The 21,414-nt window shown below is 41.1% G+C and overlaps 1 protein-coding gene across 1 annotated transcript in view; it reads left to right on the forward strand.

Annotated features, from left to right (window-relative positions):
* The window catches only part of RAB2A (RAB2A, member RAS oncogene family), a 74,784-nt gene that overhangs the window by 6,500 nt on the left and 46,870 nt on the right, over positions 1 to 21,414 (forward strand). Inside the window, exons 2-4 of the mRNA XM_019543090.1 lie at positions 7,811 to 7,914; positions 10,490 to 10,494; positions 17,972 to 18,043. Of these exons, the coding sequence (XP_019398635.1) occupies positions 7,811 to 7,914; positions 10,490 to 10,494; positions 17,972 to 18,043 (181 nt within the window). The remainder of the gene's footprint in view (positions 1 to 7,810; positions 7,915 to 10,489; positions 10,495 to 17,971; positions 18,044 to 21,414) is intronic.

Raw genomic sequence — 21,414 nt, forward strand, 5'->3', positions numbered from 1 at the left:
GGCTTGGGCCCCGCGCCCGCCGGAGGAGGGGGAGGTGGTCTGGAGCATGCCAGGGCACGAGGCCAGGCCCTGCCCCAAGCAGCCTCCAGCCAGTCCGGAGCCCCCCCCTTCCGTGGCTTTCGGAGCGATGCTGCCTCCCACCTCCCTGCTGCCCACATCAGCAGAGCAGGCATCCTCCATCCCTGTGCCCCCCTCGTGTGGGGGCTCCTCCATCACACTCCTTCAGTTGCCAGGGAGCCCCTCGGTGGCCCAGCCTTGGAGCTCATCCTGATGCCAGGAGATGGTTAGGTGCAGCCAGGGGCCCAATTTTGATGGCCTCTAAGGCTGCTTGTTTCTTTCCATCATAGTTGTGGTCAGGTTTCCAGTGGAAGGTGGAAGGTAAAGCACAGGAACATGGAAGACACAGCCTGCTGGCGATCTGCGGAGCCTGTCATTTGGGCCACAGGGATCCTGGGGGGGCTGGAAGGTTAGGAGTAGGGTGAGCCCCACTGGGCACACTGATGGCAGATGAATAAGCAACAGCTGCACCAGCCCTGGTTGGTTTCTACCACCGCTCACCCTGGGGCAAGACCCAGTCTGTAAGGAGCCTGGTGGCCTGGTTCCATCCAGAGAGGCCAAGGACTTTTGACACCCCTGATAACAGTGCATTCAGACAGACTTGGTACTGCAGTTGCCCACTGTCTACATTATGGTCAAGTAACTCTACAGTTGCTTGTGCAAGTTAACTTCACTATTTATTGCTGGAGTGGCCATTGTAGGAACATACAGATACGGTTGCTGAAGGGCTTAATGCTTATATTTCTTGTGCTTAAGCTCTGTATGTTTTTATAAAAAGACGATAAATATTAAGCAGCGCAAAGGCCCACATTAGTTCAAACCTAAGAAAACAAGAAGTTCTTAGTAGAAAATTACTCCCATTATATACCTTTATCCCGTGTGCCTCTACTGTACAGGACATGGAGCTTAAAAAGACTGTATCAAGCAGCATGACTTTCAAAAGTAAAATCAGAGGGTGTTTTTTCTCCCCAGAAAGGTGCTGCCTTTGCCCTCTGACAAGTTTAGAACTAGGGTTATAATATTTAAAGAATGGAAAGGCCTGCCTTACTGAGGCCATTCTGTGAGGCACTTACTTTATTTCAGTCCTGAAAGTGTACCTGCAATTGTGGGACATGGAAACTCAAGATAATTACTCAGGTGCATCAATTCTATACTGTCTAAGGCTTGACACAGACCTTAAAATATATGTTGTAGAAAAGCTGCATAAACTTCTATACATCTCAGTTGGTGGGGCCTGGTCAGAAATTTTACATCCTAATACTAAAGTTATATTGGCATAATTTTTCTGAGTAAGTTTTTAACTTTCTAAAGGACATGTGACAAAATTATATAGATGGGGATGGTCAGATACCCTAGGAGAACACAATACATTAATACAATATATTTTTTTTGTAAGTTTACTTGCATGATTCAGAATTTATGATGTGAAAAGAGAGGGAAAATTAGGGCCAAAATAAACCTAGCTATAAAATGACATGCTCCACTTTGGAAACATGTCTTTCTTTCCAAACCAGTTCAGATAAGTTTATAGTGATAGCTATAGACATAGTTTAAATCTCTTGTGAGCCCTTTATTAATTTTTGTATAGCTTACATTATGGAACTATCTTTCCTGCTGTAGAACTCCCAGTCTGACTCAGAGATTATTGGAGGGATTTCTAGTTAGACTCCTTAAAAGTGTACTAGTTGAGTGGTGATTCAGCATTTAATTTTAAATATGCTTCAGAAGGAAAAGAAATGAAACTCTTTATGGATCTCTTCATTACTACTAAGCTGGGTTATGCAAACAAATGTATGCAGTTTTATACCAGATACCTGCATGTATTTGACATGATCATAATACCAAGAGTTTTCATCCACCTAAGTGTAAGTATTTAGTCTGACCTCACTTCTTTAGCTCCAGCTACAGAAAATTGTGTAGGGTTGGCTACATTTTGCTGGATATATCTAGTCCCTTTGCATGCTTTTTGGCTCCAGTGACTTTACTTCTAGTATAACAGATGATAGAGTTTTGGGAGAGCAAAACAGATTCTGCATCCTCAATTGTTGATCAAGATCTAGTTTGTAGAATTTTCTGCTGTTGGAGTGGTGTCAGCAAGAAATAATATAACTTGACTTTCAATTTGGGTTTGTTTGAAAGGCTGGGAACTTAGGAAAAAGCAGTTTGTCTGAAAATTGAGAAGAGTTTTTCTGGAATCAGTGACAGTACATACATGGACCCTGAATCATCACATGGAATTGTCATTCTTTACAAGACAGAGGTTAATTATTGTTGCTTTTATAGAGCAATTACAAGAGAAAGTAGATATCTATCCAAATATTCTAGGATGCAGTAAAAAGAAAGTTCAGAAATTCACTGAATTACTAGTAGATCATAAACAGTGATACTAAGAGTTTAAAGTATCAGTACATATGTCATATATGAATAACTAAATGCTCTAGGAGTGATTGTTTCAGTCAGACCTTTGAGCTGGCAGTTGATTACTAAATTGTGCTGTATCTCATGTGTGATGTTGGAACCTGTGACATGGCAAATCCTGATCTAGTATAAAGAAATAGAATGAAAATCTGTCATGTGTGCCAGAGGGGGGGAGAGAAGAGGGAGAATTCACCATAGTTACAGTTTTTTAGTAAACATTGCTTTATATCTGAGATTTAAAATACCTACTTGGTTTAGCACTGCCAAAAACATCTTTTTTTTTTTTCCTTCCCTCTCCCCTTCCTTTAGTTGCATATTGCATGTCTTGCTCTTCTTTTTTATAAATAATGTATCATGATGCCAGAAGCAGAAGCTTCTTGTTGATAAAGGAATATTTTCCTTTTTCACCAGCCCAGTATTAATTTAAAAAAAACCCAGAACTCTGATGTAATTAAGCTACATCTGTAATCCCTTCAAAATCTTTAATATGCACTTTTACTATAGCATATGTATAACAACATATTTCCATAAAATCAAAATGAGCAAAATTAAGGAACCTTTGGTGCTACTGAACTTTGTTTCATTTAACAACCAGAGCTCTTGCCATCAAAACAGCTATCTTGAGACTGTTGTCCCAAGGTAGTTGAGCTAGTGCAGCACATGATGGTGGTCATGGTGCAGTCACTGTTGATCACCCAGGTGGATGGCAGACCAGGATGAGTGGCTGTAGCTGCCCAAGGCCCTGGTTTGAGGTCATGTTTGTAATCAGGGCTATCTAGCGACTTGACAGCCTTCTACAAAACAAATCATGGTGAATGATCAGCTAAGCTGCAGTATTGTAGAGAAGGACTTGTGGGTTACAATGAACCCACGAGCTGAACATGAGCCAACTGTGTGCTCTCATTGCCAAAAAATAAAAAGCCAACGGTATCTCGGGTTGAATTAAAAGACCATCACTTGCAGATAGGGGGAAGTGATGCTTCCGCTGTTCAGCACTGGTCATGCCTCATCTGTAGTAATGTTTAGTTCGGGGCATCATACTTCAAGAAGAATGCGGACAATCTGGAGAAAGTCCGGCACAAGGCAGCAACAATGATCAGGAGCCTGGGAGATGCGACTGGTGAGGGAAGACTGAAAGAACTAGTGTTATTTAGCCAGACGACTTATGGGAATTTGATAGTTTCATAGTTTCTAGGGTCGGAAGGAACCTGAGTAGATCATTTAGTCCGACCCCCGTCCATGGCAGGAAAGAGTATCGGGGTCAAACGACCCCAGCAAGGTGTTCATCTAACCTCTTCCTAAAGACCCCCAGGGTAGGAGCCTGCACCACTTCACTTGGAAGTTGGTTCCAGGCCCTAGCCGCCCTGACTGTGAAGTAACACCTCCTGATATCTAACCTAAATCTATCCTCTGCCAGCTTGTGACTCTTATTCCTGGTCACTCGTGGCAATATATGAATATATTGTCTCAAATAGGATATAATTAGAAATTATAATCACTATTGCATGATGATAGCTTTGAGCTTTAACATATCATAAATTAAAACTATCTTTATATAAGTTTATTTTTAAAGCATCTTAAAAATAAAAAATGATTAAATCAAAAAATCTGATTTAAATAAAAAAAATATTTTTTAATCATTAATTTTTTTCCACCCTGTCTGATTTATTTATTAACTCACGCTTAGGTTTGCAGCCCCTTCACATGTAATTCTGCACAGGTTGGTGTTAGCTGCAGCACCCTTATACCCTTGTTATTGTAAAGGTGCTAGATAGAAAATATTTAATATGGATTATGGAATTTGGCATTGGGGAAGTTGGCATAGTGTTTATTGCCACCACTCCCCCACTGCCAAATTTATGGACCCATGGGAAGCTCTGTGGTCCAGATCTGATATTGATTAAACTATCATTTTTTACAGCATGCCCTTTAGGAATCACCACTTCACTGTCTATATCTTGGTCTAAGGTTTGTTTCCTAGACACATTTCCCAAAAGAATAGGAATTAGGCAGCAGGTTGGAGAATGTAGATCCTCTTAATTGCTTAGGAATGGTTTACCAGAAAGACTTAACTGCAAGTTTTTCAACTCTTGCAAATGCATTCCTAATGCAGTTGTTTAAGTCGGTTCTTCAGTAAACTTAGAAATAGAACAGTTTTTGTGTAACTTGACTTGACATTTCTGGTATCTTTAATAAACATACCTGTTTTCCTGTAGCCCCATATCATCTAATTCTTGGAGGGTAAAGCTTAATTGGCTTTTAAAACCCCTATTAATAGATCCTCGATGCATATATAAAATTGGAGTTGATTAAGCTAAAAAAATTATTTTCAAGTTTGCAAGTAACATGCATAACAGATATGAAAAGTTGTTTATTTTCTTGGTGGCAGTGACTTCAGCTCTTAATAAATAAACTTAGTACAGCAGTGATCAATTATCTGTAAGCTTTTCAAGGAGGTACTGTTGCTGCTTGCAGAGATGCTGAATTTGTTCCACCTTGTGATCAAAATGGCAAAGGTGGTTGAGTTCTAGCATACAGTTTTTTGGGGGAAAACTTTGGGAGCTCAGTATGAGCATACTCTGCTGTGAATAGTTTCTGTAAATATTTAAAGTGTGCTACTTAGGAAACTACCATTTTCACCCTAGGACTCAGAGACTGCTCCTTGATTGGTCCTCATTAACTTATGCTTCATTTGATTGTATGAGTGTTAATACTGTAGTTTTAGTATAGTTGTTTTTTTAACTTTATTAATTAATCCAATTTAACAAATAACAAATTTAACATTTTTTAAATATTCAATTCTCTAAAATTTACATAAGGCAGATTTTTATCTACCATCACTTTAACCCAAGACAACATCCACAAGTCTAGTGTTTCTTTTAAATTTTTATTCTCTACCTTTTAGTTGCTGAGGGTTCATATATGTTTTGGTTGATATTAAGCTTTTGTGTTTCTTCTTCTCTTCTTTTCCCTCCCCGGACTTTTCAGAGTTCTGAAAAGCACAATTTTTCTTATTTGCTATTAATCTCTAATTTTTTAAATTTATTCTAGATTTGTTTTTAAGCATTAGCTCATAGAACCTGCACCTCCTTATGGTAGTCAAAAAAAAATTCTTAAACTTCCTGACTTGGAGGCAGAAGTAGGTTCATTTTTAGCGCACTCCAGAAAAATTCCACCAGCTCTAAGCAAGCATCTCTTTTCCTTCTCCCTTGTAGAACGCTAACTTGATAGCACAACTTCTTCATTACTAACTTCCCCAACTTTCTGAACCAGTCGGTGATTTTAGGGGGGGTATTTCTCTTTCAGGCTTCTGTAGGTACAATTTTTGCAGCTGTTAGAAGATAAATGATCATGTCCTTATGACTTTAATATGTTGTAGTGTTCTCAGAAAGGTTCATTAAGAATACTGAGGGGTTTTCTAAGAGCTGGCATTCTGTTATTTCTTCACTATGTCTCCAACCTTCTTCCAGAGCAGTTTGATTTTAGGATGTCCGCCATATGTGGTAGAATCCTCCTAACTGACCACATGATCTCCAGCATTTGTTTGTTCCTGTACCATAAATGCATGTAATTGTAAGTGGGGTGAGATACCATTGATACAGGATTTTAAAATACTTTTATTATCGTGCAGATGGATGTGTGAGGACCAGTCTTCCAGATGGTCTTCTGTTTTTCCACACTAGGTTTGTGATTTTTGTTGCAAGTGTGGCTGATTGCCTAGAAGAGGAGGAGACAGGCTCTGAGAGACTTGATGGGGGAGGGGGGAAGGAGTAGTCTCAGGGAGGGCAGAGGGAACTGCAGTGGCACAATAAAGACTATTTGTTTGGAGTTGAGCTGTCTCCTGTGCTGTGTGAAACATCAGTATTCTAACCCCCCAAGAGCTGAGCAGCCATGGATTGCTAGGGACAAAGAAAACCTGGGGTCTCAAAACCATAATCTTGCTCCTTATGAACCTATACCAGGGCTTCATATCAGAGGGTCCTTTGGGCTTGTCATGGAGGAAGCACTATTAGCCCTACTTCATTAAGATGGGCTATTTTTTAAGACTGCCTTGTTTGAGGATAAGACTGTCAGAGACTTTCTTGAAAATACAAATCAAGACTGCAACTTTAAGACATTTTCCTTGTTGTAGTGAGGAAAAGGAGCTGTGTTTCCAGCTTCTTTAAAACTTTTAATTAGGAGAGGGGTGTCCAACCTTTTTGAATGTGGGGCTGGATCATGAACTTTTTATCACCCAGTGGGTTGATGAGCCATATTCAAAGCTCTCACAGGAAGTGGTATCACAGCAGAAAGTGATGTCATGTGACCTTTGACACCACTGAAGTTGCAGGAATTGACAATGAAATGGGTCTGGAAATGTGGTTTAAAATCTAAATGAAATGAGTCTGGAAATGTGGTTTAAAATCTAAAATAAAAGCAATATAAAAGCAACAATGAAATAATACCAAACAGTTGACTAAAATAAACACTTTCGCTTCTACTCACTTCTCAGTGAATGAAAGAAGCATAATGCAAGTTGACAGATCAAATGTGGAAAAGATTCTTAGCCAGAGTGGAAACTAATCAAAGCAACAGAATATGGGCATTTTTTAGACTAATCTTCAAGAAGATTTACTTTTATTGAATTAATAACTTGTTAGTAACACATATTTAACAAGCAGCAACAAGTTGAACCCCCAGTTCCCCACAAAGAGAAACAGAAGCAAACACAATCCAAACACTGGGCAGTATTTTTACAAAGATTTTTACCTGCTCCAGATTTACACTGAAGCCCAGATCATTCATGCTGTATTCTTGAGCATATTGTTCAGTCTTAAACAAACATACAGCACAGCTGCAGCACGTTCAGCCACAGCTTTCCCTCCCTGGTGCAGCCTGGCCAGTCCATCCCATCTCCTATCAAGCAGTGGCTTCCCCATGTGCTGCTGCACTTTCCCCCTCCCTGCACCAGCAGGTCCCAAAAGGCAGGAGGCTCCACCACCGCCTCTGCTGGCTGGTGCCAACCTGGCTGGCTGCCTCCTGTCCCCAGCAGCACGTGGGAATCCGGCTTCAGCTGCATGCTGCTCCAGATGGGACAGACCTACCTGGGTTGGTACCAGCCAGCAAAGGCAGCGGTGGAGCCATGTGCCACTCGGGACTGACCCGCACAGGTACGGGGGAAAGTGCACCTGAGCCCCTGCTGCTCCAGCTGGGCTTATCCTGTCCCAAGCGGCACCTGGGAACTTAGTCCCTTTTCCAGCCCTTCAGCAGCCATTAGGAAGCTGCTGAGGGGCTGGGGGAGGGATAAGGGGTAGGAAAGAAAGTAAACAGTGTTTACTTTTGTTTCCCATTGCAGCACCTCAGGCCTCAAAATGCTTTGGTGGGCCGCATGTTGGACAAGCCTGCTCTAGGAGATATAGCCTGTAACAGAATGAGGAAAAGAAAGAGAAGTCATGGGGAGTCGATTCAGATTAAATATTTAAATTTAGGGCTTGAGAGAAGTTCAGAGAGAAGAATGGGCTGTGGTTTCTCTCTGCCACGTTGCTGTGGGGTTACTGAAGCTGTGTGGGAACATGATTATATAAATCTGACCTCCTGGCTCAGGTCTGTTTGGTAGATTGCAAAGAAACCACAAGGTCTTCTCATAGCATGTAACCAGGTGCCAGCGTACTCCTTGCTTAACGTCGTTCTTATGTTCTTGAAAAATGCAACTTTAAGTGAAACGATATTAAGTGAATCCAATTACATCTCAGTAGCGAACTACTAGCAGGCGGCAGCCAAACGTTATAACTGAATGTTGCATGACTTTAAATGAGTATGTTCTCCAATAGATCAGTGACGTAATAATAAAACATCATTAACTAGAACGACGTTAACTGAGGAATACCTGTATAAATATGGCTTTTCAGCAAGAAGGCAGGGTAGATTTGCACCTTATAGATTGTATCTCTAATTTAGTTACTTTTATAAGGTACTCTGTCTTCTGCCTGTACTCTGTACTAGGTACTCTGTCTTCTGCCTGACTTCAGGCTCTCATGGCTTACTACCATTACTGTTACTCTTTTTAAACAAGAAACTAACCTTACAGTATTATCATGTGTGTCAGAATTTTTTCACTCAAGTTTTGTTTATGACAATATATCTCAAATGGGGTGTCTTTTAAGCAAATGTGCACGTATGACATAAAAAACTGTATGGCACCTAAAAGAACTAGGAAATAGAAGTTAGGAAATGCATTTAAATTTGTCCTTTCTAGTTATGTATTATGATAGTCATTAATTACAGGCTCACTTCTCATGTTTTCTAGGACCCCTACCTTACTTCACCTAGATGAACATTTTAAATAAAAGCAGTTGTTCAATCTTTTTGTCCTTCTGAACAAACAGTATCTTCCCCTTGAAAGATTCCTGTGAGATCAAGTAGTTTGTCATTTTAAAGAGTTTAAATTGAAGCCCCAGGAAGTTTTTTTCCTGTATTGCACAGCAGGAATAGGATACAGCTCTTCTGGTTCCCAGAACAGCATCATTAAAATATTTTTTTCTTTATCTACCATACAACTGAAATATATAAGGTATGCATGCTGTATACTACACAACCCGGCCTAATTCTCTGTTCAATGTGATCATGCAGTATTAAACTGCATCATTACACCAAGCTAACTTTAGGTAAGGCACCTTATTTTTATCACTTCCTGATTTTTGGCTGCTTCATTTTGTAATCTTCATTTGAGGTTTCTTAATATATATATATTTTAGAATATAAAAGAAGCAATCAATATCTAATGGCACAATTAATGAGGCAGAAGGCTTTCTGTCATGTCATCCACACCTTTTTATCCTATATCAAAACAGGGCACACTTAAAAACCACTACCTTTCCTGTGTATCTTGATTACTACTAACAGACAGTCAAGTGAATGATGACAGACATTTAGTATTGCAAAATGTAATGGATATCTACAACATCCTTTTTTTAGATTTGTTATGACTTGACTTTTTCCAGACTGCAGAATTCCATAGGCTATGTTTCTAGCAAACCACACATTTCTGTCTCGGATTTCTAAAGTGCTGTAGTATATGGGGTGGGGACTTAAAAATAGTAAAACATTTATATCTATGAAAAGCATGTTTTCACTTCATTTTCAGAAACAGATGAACAGTTTATTTAAAACTTTCTAAGAATTGTTACGAGTATCTGAAAAAGAAAAGTGTTAATTGAAGTGGAAAAGTTTCTGCAAATTTAATAAAGAATGGTTTTGCAGCTTAAGCACTAAACTGGGATTTGGGAGAGCTGTGTTCAGCATTCAGCTCTGCTGGACATTGTGGGCAAGTTACTTAAGTTTATCTCATTTTGCCACAATTTTCCCTCTTCCAAGTAGAAACCTTTCTTCTACCTTTTGTTTGCCTTGCTAGCTTAGATTATGAGATCTTTGTGGCAGTAGCTGTTCCTTACTCTGTGTTTAGTGTAGCATAATGGAGTCCAGTTTTGCTATTGGTGTAATAAAAAATGGTAAGTAGATTTTAATTTCAAACCTCAAGAATCCATTTTAAGAAACATTTCTTATGCAAAAAGGACATTGCTTATACATCTTTGTAGAAGAAATACTTCCTTTCCTTGGATTGTAACTTGTCCAGTAGTTTACCATACAAGAAGAAAGGTGGGAAATGTGACTTTTGCATTTTTAATTTACTATATTTACTCGAATATGAGACAACCTTCCCAATGATTAGATTCTATATTTGGAAAATGTATAAATTTATTATAGTTTTCCAGATATATAATCTAATTATTGGAGGTTTGTCTTGAATTTGGCCCTCTCACACTGTTACAGCAGGGAAAATAAATCTGAGAAAATTATGTGGCCCTCTTGCCTTTTGTGTCCCCCCCACTCCCTTTATTGTCAGAGCCTGATTTCCCTGAACACATGGAAATAAGGGGCAAATTTGAAAACACTGACTTTAGTATGAGTAATCATAGACTTAATTCATCCAGAATTGATGCATTTTACCTGTTTTGAAACTGCTGCAGTTTTTTAGCACAGGTACTCCATAAACGCATCTTTAAGCAGCCCTTTTCTACCTACTTAATATCATATATCGTTTGTACTATATCTAATCCAAAGAAGACAGGCTCACAATTTATCATACAGTTCATTGGGCTGAGCGCCAGCAGAGTCAACATTTCAAGCCATGGTGACCCATCAGCTCAGCAGTGCTCAGTATATTTATATACTCCAGTTATGCCCCCCAAAGAGGATCCATGTGCTAATTAGCCCCCCACTCTTGACTGGAACTGGGTTTTCTTGGGATCTAAAATCTTTGGAATCCTGGGATCCTCCAAAAATTAGTATGTCAATGAGGTGTGCAGGGCAACCTGGGGCTGAGCCACACTAATCCCGTACAACAGGCTGAGAGGGGCGACAGAGGGGTTCTGGGTGAACTGTTTGGGGCCCCTTTTGGTGATGCTTGCCAAGCATCTGAGTCTGGTAAAGAAAGAGGAATCATTGGAAATGGGAAAGAAAACTCCAGTTCAGCCATGGGAGTGAAGATTAAGTTGAAATGTATTCAGTGTAGTGGCTCACCGACTTGGAAAAGAGTTGACACTGAGGGTGGGCTGAGTGTAATGAGCACTACTATATATCTTATTCAGATGTGCTGTATTAATCTGTTTTTTGGTGATAGCCTGTAGTGGGCAAACATACTGATGGGAACCTATGTGTGTTATAGTTATGCTCAATGTTAGCTGTATTTAATCCACTGCATAGTTGGTTTCTGTTACTGAGTACATGCTGCTTTTGGCAGAAGTTTAATGATAAAAGATGGGGGTTTTAATGCTGTTTCTTTGTATATAAATGTAAGACGACGAGTGTGGTGTTGTTTTTTTTTTTCCCCTGTGCTGCTTTGTGGGGGAATCTTGTCATATATTTGAGAACATTAATTGGCATTTAATGTTAATGTATTATTTACCTGAATACAAGAAGACTCTGAATTTAAGCTGACCCTGCTCCTCCCTCCCCCAATTTAATTGGGTACTATTCATGGAAAGTCTATAACTTTGCTATAATTACCCATGTATAGAATCATTTAATTATTGAAGGGTCATCTTAAATGCCTGACCCTTGCCCTCTTCCCCCTCTCCTTACTGCCTACCCTTTCTGCTGTCTTTGGCTCCTGCCCCTCCCCTTCTTTCACTGTCTTCCCCCTGCCTGCTGCTTATTCTCTGCCTCCAGCATAGCTCTTGAGGCATGGAGTACGTGCTTGCTCCAGTCACAACCCAGCTCAGTAAGCAGTGGTAGCAGCTTTGCCCGGGGCTTTCAGTTCCTGGCTAGAGCTGCCTTCACCACAACAGTTATTGCCCAGCTAGGCTGGGTCCAGTGCAACCATGTATATCAGGCCAGTGTAGAACCAGAGCCATGCAAGAACTGGAGTGAGGGTAAGCAGCAGGTAGGCAGAAGATGGTGGGAGAGGTAGAAGTGGCAGAAGAGGCATGCCGCAGTGCAGGCCCACACGGTAGGGGAGACAGCAAGGAGGCTGGTGAGGGGGAGATGGTGTGGGAACCAGAGATGGCAGGAGGTAAGCAGCAGCTCCAGCTCTGGCCCCTGTCCAACCACACAGCAGCAGTTCAGACAGTGGCAGCCCCGGAGCTGGGGCTGGAAATGTCACTATTGCCATCGCTATTGTGTCGACGGGCCAGAGCTAGCATGTATTCTATGCTCTGGGCTGGAGCTGGAGCGTAAATGGTAGTGAAGGAGGGAGGTAGCAGGGTGGGCATGCTACACCTCTAGTCCCAGGCCTGGATTGAGGCCCGAGTTGGAGCCACAACAGTTGTATTCCCCAAATCCAAGATAACAAGCCCTTTCCCCCATGTTAAATGGGACAAAAAAAAATCATCTTTGATTTAAGTAAATAAGTTATTTTATATTCTTGGTTTGAAAGAAACTGGCTTGTGGTATTGAGGGGGGTAAGATGAGCACTGAGGGATGCCTTGAAGGTTGCCTTTACTGGTACCTAGGCAGCAGCTCTTTTTGTATTTATAACAGTTTCCGTGGTATTATGTGGTTTTATGTTGGGAGCAAAGCCCTAAAAATGTTGAAATAAGTTTCTTTTTACATTGAGTAATCTATCTTGATATAACATCCTACTGGGGACAAGATACGGTTCATTTAATATGAGGTGGCTAGTTAAGTTAGCACTCCAACACCTACATCCCAGGTTTAAACTTGACTAACTACAGAAAGTAAAAACTGTACAGTACGGCATGTTTTCAATTTAGATTGAGAGAACAAATTTGCAATAGAAGCACACCATCCTCATCAAGAAAAACGTGGGATGCTAACACGCATCTTCAGAGAGCAAAAATCAAAAGAAAAGGAGAGCCAAATTTTTTCAAATAGTTTCCACATTATTACGTATTTTCCATTTAAAATACGGCAAGAAAGCATAAGCACGTAAGCAGAAGAGTGGGTCTGGGAGAAGGGCTCAAGCTTTCAGTCTGATTACCGGAGGGCTTGTGTACATTATGTCAGTAGTGGGTCTGATGGACTGAATATGCCGTCCTTCCCCCAGTTGATAACATTCCAGAGCCAAAAGTCTACCTTTTAGATGGCTCTGGACTTTTCTCCAGCACCCACTCTTGAGCCCTCGGTCTCTTGATGGGTCTGAGAGCAGCTGTTGGAGATGGCGCTGGAGCTGGAGCTGTTGAACTTTTGGCACTGGAACTTATCCATGGACTTTGGCCCAGCCCTGTGGTCTCAGAGACTTGCTGTTGATTTAGTACAGATGAACCCAAGAGAAGCTGGAGCAAAAAGTGAAGGGGCCTCAGAGCCTTGTGGAGAAGAACAGAGCAGAAGAGACCACAGTGAGGTATTTAAATTGTGGAGGATGACAGAGACTGGCCAAGAGATGCAGCATGGACTTAGAGATTTTGTATAGGGTCCCTGGTGGTGTGAATCAGTAGTAGGTCCAAGGAGTAAGGCGCTATAGATAACACCATAATCAACTGGGGCTTGGAGCCGGTAAAATAAGGTGGACCTGAATCCCCTTACCAAACAGCACCCAGTGCAAGACTCACCTGAAGGCTGTCTAGCAGCAGAGTGAGATAGTGGGCAGTTAATTGAGTGATGCCTCACAGGGGACAAGGACTGATGAAGCATAGTAACTTGGAGAGGTAATTAGTGGAACAGATGGGCTGTCAGAGCCAAGTGGACTGGAAAAGATTGAATAACAAAGAGCTGCCACAAGGCTTGGGGTACCTATAAAGAAAGCTGGAAGGCTGCAGAGGGCTCCATGTTATGGTGTTCACTGGTTCAGTTACTGAAAGGAGGGCATAGAGTTTACTGAGACCTACAACCCCTGCATCATCAGCATGTGCCCTGAAGGCTCATCTTTGGACAGAGCCACAGATAAATCTGATAAATAAAGTAGTGCAGAATTAACTAAAAAGCCCCTCCAGAAAACCCCTCAAAGATTTATCAGGTGAGATGCCAAAGAGGGATGGGGGAGAGGTGATAGGTGAAAACAGTTAAGTAAAGGACTTATAGTCAGACTAATGTTTTTTAAACACCTGTATAATCTCAGTGATTTAATATTTTAGAAAAGAAGTTTTGATTGAAGATTGGTGCATCTCTCCTTTTTATTCTTCTTTTACCGTAAGATCTCCAACAAGTCTTTTTGCAAAATGTTCAGGGGAACTTCTCCCTAAACTTTTCCAGTAACTTTTATATGGCAGAAATGCACAAGTGTGTTTCTGTGTGTGTGGAGGGAGGAGGTGGGGGTGGAATATACAAACCCAGACTTGCTTGTCACCTCTACATTTTTCTTCTAATTCAAATGGGTGAAATTCCCCTTAACTATTACTATTGATACCTTTCTTTTTTCTTGTGTTGAGCTGTTTGTTTTTTAACTACCTAGGTTTCTGCAGTGGTTGATTGTTTGTGTTTAGGTTGTGTTGGTGTATGTGCTCTGTGTGACTCCTAGTGGCTCTCAGAAGTGTACACAGGAAAGAATACTACACAAATCGTGGTTTAAAAATGTACTAGAAATATAAATGTGTACCCAACGTAAGGGGTTGAGCCCCTAACCTGGATATTAAAAATTCCGTGCTCTATCAGCTGAGCTAGCCAGGCCTGTGCTGAGTATGACCATAAACTGCATCCAGCTGGTGGGCTTTGTGACAATGTGGTGGGGCTACTTGTGGCAGGGTAGGTCCTATAAAATACCACAATGTTGCATCCTCCAGAGTAAGGCAAGTATAAAGCGCCTCAAAACCTTATTCCCCACTCCCTTGTGGGTACTCCGTGGCTAGAGAAAGTGTGATGTCCTTTAGCTTAACAGAAATGTACCCTCGCTCAGGTATTAGGCAATCAACAGCAGCTCTCATTTATTGCTCTCTGGCAGAAGCTACAACCATGGAGGCACTGAATGTCTCCACTTGGTCTGGTCTTTGGACTGTTTCCGTGGTCTAAAGGGGTGGGGGGGCGGTGGGGGGGACGGGACGGTTGGCCTAGGGCAGTCTTTACTCTCTGTACTCTAGCCTAGGCCTACCTGATGGGCCTCTTACACATACAGGTTCCCCTCGCTTTATGCTGTATATATGTTCCTGGAAAACACTGCATAACTCAAATTCACATAAAAGGAACCCACTTTACAATGTAACAAATAGGGATACATTCCAAGACCTCGACTGCACTGACCCCCAGACCCATTTCTACCACTTTTACAAGACAATTTTGGTACTCACCAACAGCAGGCAGTACACACAAGCACAGGGTGTTGGTGAATGTTACCATAGTGGGGATGGCAACTACAGAAACACTCATTGCAGACAATGAGCGAGGAGCACAGATCCACACAGGAGACTATTTTGGTGCGTGTCACTCCTGCAATGCACTGGACAAAGCAGCTGACTGCAGTCTTCCACCATGCCAATCTCATAACAGTGAATTTACTTCGCACAACAAATTTTTGGTATAAAAAGGGCATTGCATAAGAGCGAATTAGCACATACAGAACCCACATAAGCTGGGGGAAACCTGTACCCTATGATCCATAAGCTTGATGGTTAGCAAGAAGAGAAATATAAACCAGATAACCAGCAACTGGAATTCAGCTCAAAGTTCATAATCAAATTCATGAGAACCTTGACCTTCATTTTACTTGCCCCAAATTTTGAGGAAGGCAGAGGAATATCTGCCACAGGCACCCTGGACAGAAATGTAAGTTTCCCTCTTTCTCTAATAGCCATCTGATTAAATTGGATTGTCCAAGTCTTCCTCCCCCTTTTGCTTTCTGGAAAGGAGAAGGAAGACCCTAAGCTTTTGGTTACTTTAAGGAAATGTCTCTTATACTAGACCCACTAGCTACCAGGCTCTATTTTTGTTATTTTACCGCATTCTCATACAGAAGCTAAGGAACTATTTTTGTGTTTTTACCATTTTACTGACCTCCGCAGGGTCATGAATAGCAAATGCAGAACTGGTCAGATGTATTAATTTAATTCTACTCCTAAGCGAATCTGAGCAGCTGCAGTGGCACTAGAGCTGCCTGCAATTGTAGAAAGAGAGAAGTCTCTCCTTTTTTTAAAATATTTGATTGAGTTTTGTGGCCAAAGAAATTTTTAACTGAAAACTGGAATTCACCAGATATTATATAGGGCTTCAGCTGTGGTTCTTCAGGGGGAAAAAAACCCCTCTCCGTTTAGTGAGTACATTTTTAACCCTTGGTTTACAAACTACTAAACAGTGTCATTTTCTTTAGGTGATTCTGAAGTAATTTCCAATCTAAATATGAGGGTACTAAGGAACAAGGGCAATACTTATGTAACATGTTACAGCTTTTGTGTTGTTTGCCAGTGCAAATCTTTGAAATCTTGCTTATCAGGCTAGTACTAATAATCTCACAGGAAATGCAGTTTTACAAAATATTTTTTACTTTCTGTCTTTAGTTTTGATTCATAGTTTCCCTTATACCAGGAAAGTGGCTTTGTGCCAAGGATGACTTTATTTGTGATTTATACCTATAAGGCACCGATTCGGTAGCTTCAACTGATAAAAAATACTTAGTCCTGGCTAAATAAAATGAATAAGAATGCATTTGATGAAATGGTGAAAAATCAACTATTAACTAGAAATTTTTTCCTTCCAACTGTCCCAGTCTTCTTTCTACTGTCCTCTTAAGGTCCTTTATTCCTCGTGGATCTAATTTGCTTCAATTTTCCACAGATTTGTTTTTATTTTCCTGATATCTAATGTAGCTGGATGATCATACTGAGTTATGAAATCCCACACTAGTGTGCAAAGCTGCTGGAGAAGAAAGCTGAAAGATCAATAAAATCCTCCACTGTTGACTGGTGTCCTGATCATTTATGTTTTCTGCTAAGTTTATAACTTTATACCATTAACTGCATTTGTCTGGCTCTCATATTTTGTCATTTTTTCTGGCCCTGCTCTGCTATGTTTGCACAATCTTGTCCTGTAACTGAGCTAGTGATTTTGTACTCATATCTATTTAGTTTGTGTAGTTCAGGGTGGCCAGCCTCCAGCATATGTGTCACAGGGAGTACTGATAGCTATTGTGTATGGCTTATGTGAGGCCCCAGGAGCTCCAGGTGCTCAGTAAGAGGAGGTGCAGGTGCCAGAATGGAGGGGAGCTCTCCATGGAGCCCAGTAGAGACAGGAGGCTACAGGTGGTGTCCTGTGACACTGGCAAGAGTCAGGTTAACCCTTCCCTGGTCCTGTAGCTGTCATTGAATTCAGATAGTTGGATCCTTGCTAACCCTTTACCACTAGTTGCAAGGCCAGGCCAGGGATAACTTGGCTTTTAGTGGTGATACCTTAGGCAGCAGCATCATGCCCCTAATCTGCAGTGAGAGGCTTAAGCCTTCAGCCTCTGTTCCAGTGCTTCAGGGCTCAAACTCTGTATCAGGTAGGCCTGGGGTGGGGATCAGAGCAGCACTAAAGATGGTGGGGGGAGGTTAATTTGAAAGCACTGTTCCTGGTATGCTTTGTTTTCTTCCCTTCATCAGGATAAAGTTATTCTAGCTGTGTTTTAAAAACAGTGGCTGGCCAGAAAGAGAGGCACATGTGTAGCAGTATGAGACCAGTGAAGGAAGGGTTATGAAAAACAGAGGGGTAACAAATACAACTAGAGGTAATAAAGGAGGTGCTCTTTGTGGGGCAGTTCAAGAAAAATGCTGTACAGAACTACTGAGTGAAAGACTTCTGTGGGCAGTTACGTGGCCTTTTTATAGTCATAGTGACCTTTTAGGGCAGCTCATTTCAGATATTATACTCCGCCAAAAAATAAACACTGAAAAATTACATTTTAATGTTACTCTTTGAATTGTCTCTTTAGTTGTAAATTCTGCTGAAATTCTAAAATTTATTTCTCTAATGTGAAGGAATAAAATAGTTTAGATAGCTATGATCACAAAATGGGCCTAAATTATAACTTGTTTAAAATGCATTTTTAATTGCTGCTGCTTAACGGAATGACACGAGTTGTTTTTTTTTTTTCTATTAGGTGTTGGAAAATCATGTTTGTTGTTACAGTTCACGGACAAAAGATTTCAACCAGTGCACGACCTTACTATTGGTAAGTTATTCGTTTAAATATGCTGCTCAAAAGATACTTAAAATTAGCATATTTTAAGGGTATTGGCTAGTTGTCACCATCAGTATGTTTGTGGTCTACATACTTTTTTTTTCCACTTACCTTGTTATATTAAAACTGATGCTAATTGCCTATTCTACTACATTATTCTATCTTACGGCTGTCTGGTAACTGATATGAGATAAGTTTGTTCATTTCGTAGCAGACAAATAGGAATCTCTAAAATATTACACACTCCTCACTAGCAACATATTGGCCGTCTCTACAAGAAAGCCAAAAAATGACTGTTTTGGACACCATGAGATTTGAAGTAGAGATGTAAATATTGTTTATAAAAATATCCGTTTAACATCCTCTAATTATACTGGTTAAATGGTTAACCAATAACACAGCAGCCTGGACACAGCAAATGCTGGAAGCTGTTCCCTGGGCCTTTGACAGGCTGGAGTGGGGAGGTGGTGGCAAGCTCTGCCAGATAACATGGCATATGTGAAGCTATAGATGGCTTGGGGCTTTCCTGCCCTATTACTGTGCTGGGAAGGAGGGAGCACCTGTGAAGGAGCACCTAATTGCTTAATTGACAAGTCATTAACCTTATAAGCTATAAGTACTAGTCCCCAACCTGCCTGTTCCCTTCTCCTCTTTGATTCTTCCTCTCTCCCTCCTGCCTGCCCTGCTGCCTTCCTATTCCTAAGGCACCTCACTGCTTCCCTTCCCTGTCAGTCTGTGCCCTGTACTAAAGGTTAACCAATAATTTGTTACCAGTATAAATATATTTATCTAAATGTTTAACCTTTCGCATCCCTAGCTTGAAGCACATATGATCTGGAGACTTTGCATTTGTTCAGTGGATAGGACTTAAATTTCTGGTACTCCCTGGGTAGTAGCCATTTGCCACAAGCATAACATTATGTTTTAAGATTTAAAAACAAAGTTAACTTTAAGGAATAAAAAGGGGATTATGTCAACACAGAAATTGTATAGTGGCTCCTGAAGGATAAGGATTGGATTGTAGACCTTGTTATTGACTGGAAGGGCAGGGCCTTGTCTATTTCAGCAGCTTGCAGGACCTGTTAGGGGGATTTAGGGGTGTGTCTCATAATAGAAGACTTAGAGGAAATGAGTGAATCAGAAAGGAATGCATTACTTCTGACTTTATTCGAGTCACATTTAAAAAAAATGTTTAAGCGGTTTTTTTTAGAAGTCTTCCCATGTGCATCTTTCCATTTTAAGGTGGTAGATACTTATGTGGTATAATATGAGGATATGGTATAATATGAGGATATGTCTTCCTCTGTGTGGACTGGGCCAGTCTTTTCTTGGGTTATGCTTAAACAGACTTCAGCTGCTATTGAAAGAGCCAAGCATGTGAACTCTGCTTCAGGTTTTTTCAAGGAAGCTATTAAAGTAGACCCTCCACTTGTTTTTAGCCTTTTGCAAAATGAGCAGCATAATTTCCTGTTCTCTTAGTCTGTCCTTTGGGTTAGAGAGGGTTCCCATCTATGGGAGTACTTAACATAGATGAGAGGAAAACAAATGCATGTTCCTTTTGTGCTGAGATGGTACAAGGTGATTTTAATGGGGTCTCTCTCTGTCTCTCTTTCTTTGTTGTTGTGCAATTGTCTGAGGCAATTCAAGCTATTAGTTTACAGTTACCCCAAAGTTCTTGGGCTTATATAGGTTGATTAAATGAATAACCTGGATTTGTCTGTTGGAGCCATGTTACCTTTCCTCATGCCATCTTTGGAGTCATGTCTCCTTGATAGCTTTCCTTCAAGTCCTGCGTTGCCAAATGTACCCATCACAAGTATCACTCTAACATTTGGCAGCTCTTTCACATACTTCTACACCTCTCCTGGGTTCTGTGCATCTGGCTGTGCTGTGGGAAACCAATTTGCCACCCCAGTTCTGCTTTCAGTGCTTGCTCCTGTGTCAGAAAAGATGTGGGAGGAGGTGGTGGCAGCTGGTAGAGGGTTAGTGAGATAGGCCTAGAAGAGGACAGAGCTGTAGAACGTGGGAAGCTGTTAGGGAAAATAAAATGACTGCCTTCAGGTCCCTGTCGCCCAATACATTCGTATCAGGCTACAGCAAATGGCATGCAGTTGTCATAGTTGCACCTTTAGCACAAGTGGGATAGAGATATGTGCAAGATGAAAAATCTGGGGCCAAGGCCTGTAGAATTACCAAGAAAGACAGTAAAATGAGCTCATAAAACTATACCATGTCATAATAACATGTTCAGTTCATTGATAGTACCAAATTGAAGTAGTAATGGCAAGTTAGAACTTTCTTCTAACAATGTTTTTCATAATTATTGTATATTTGTAGAATTTTAAGGAATGCCAAGGAAGTTAGCATTCCCATTACTTCCAGCTAATTGCTTTTGAAAATAAACTCCACCCTAAATCTCTGCTTAAACTAACATTAAACTAGCATTTATTAGAAAAACAGATGTACTAGAGCGTGTCTAATAAGCTACAGAATCATTCATATGTAAATTACTAGTTTTTTATTGCAGTTCACCAGAGAGTAACAAGCATTCCTATTTAATGGCTGTGTTGGTCTTTACCTGCTTTTTTTGCCTTAGCTCTTCCCCAGTGCATTCACTGGCAAATTAATCATAGACATTACGAATAGGCTTGGAGCACGAAATATGCTTATGAAGTATCTACCATGTTTCTGGAAGTGTGGCATCAGGACAGTGAAGGCAAGAATTTAGCAAGATTCTGAAAGGGGTTGGGCACTTACTTGCATGGTAGCGATATATAATAGATAATGCTGATAGTTTTGGGAGACTTTTCAAAATCTTTGCTTCGGGATTTAAACTCAGCCCTGTGAAGCAGTAAGATGCAATTTTCCTGGGGAGCAAATTAGCCCATACCTTCCTATTAGGGCTATGCAAAGCTTTGGGTGCTGATTCAATTCAGAGTACGTTCGGCCCAATTCAGTGGCCGAATCTCCAAGTCCAAATGGAATTGGGAGACCAGTAAAAAGGTCTGAATCGATTCAAAGCTCTCCAAATCAAGTCAGAAAAGATATTTGGAGATTTGGGCAGTCCCCACTCATTGCTACAGGGAGCTGGACCTGGACTCCATGCTGGTAAGTAGGTGCCTTGGGGGAGCTGGAAGAGGGGGGAGGGGACCATGGGGGATCCCCTCCAGACCCCATCCCCTGCCTGCTTCCCCAGTCCCCACTGCTCCACATTGTGTGGGGGGCTTTGCCATGAGATGCCCCTCCCCCACCCATTCTTCCAGCCACACCCCCATGGCTGCCCTGCCTGGCACCAGCTCCCAGTTTAGTGTGTTTTTTTTAAAAGAAGCCCCACACTCGCTGGATACTGTCAGGGCTTTTGG

Source organism: Crocodylus porosus, unplaced genomic scaffold (assembly GCF_001723895.1).
Source record: "Crocodylus porosus isolate Cpor-Errol unplaced genomic scaffold, CroPor_comp1, whole genome shotgun sequence".
In the NCBI taxonomy this organism is placed as follows: domain Eukaryota; kingdom Metazoa; phylum Chordata; order Crocodylia; family Crocodylidae; genus Crocodylus; species Crocodylus porosus.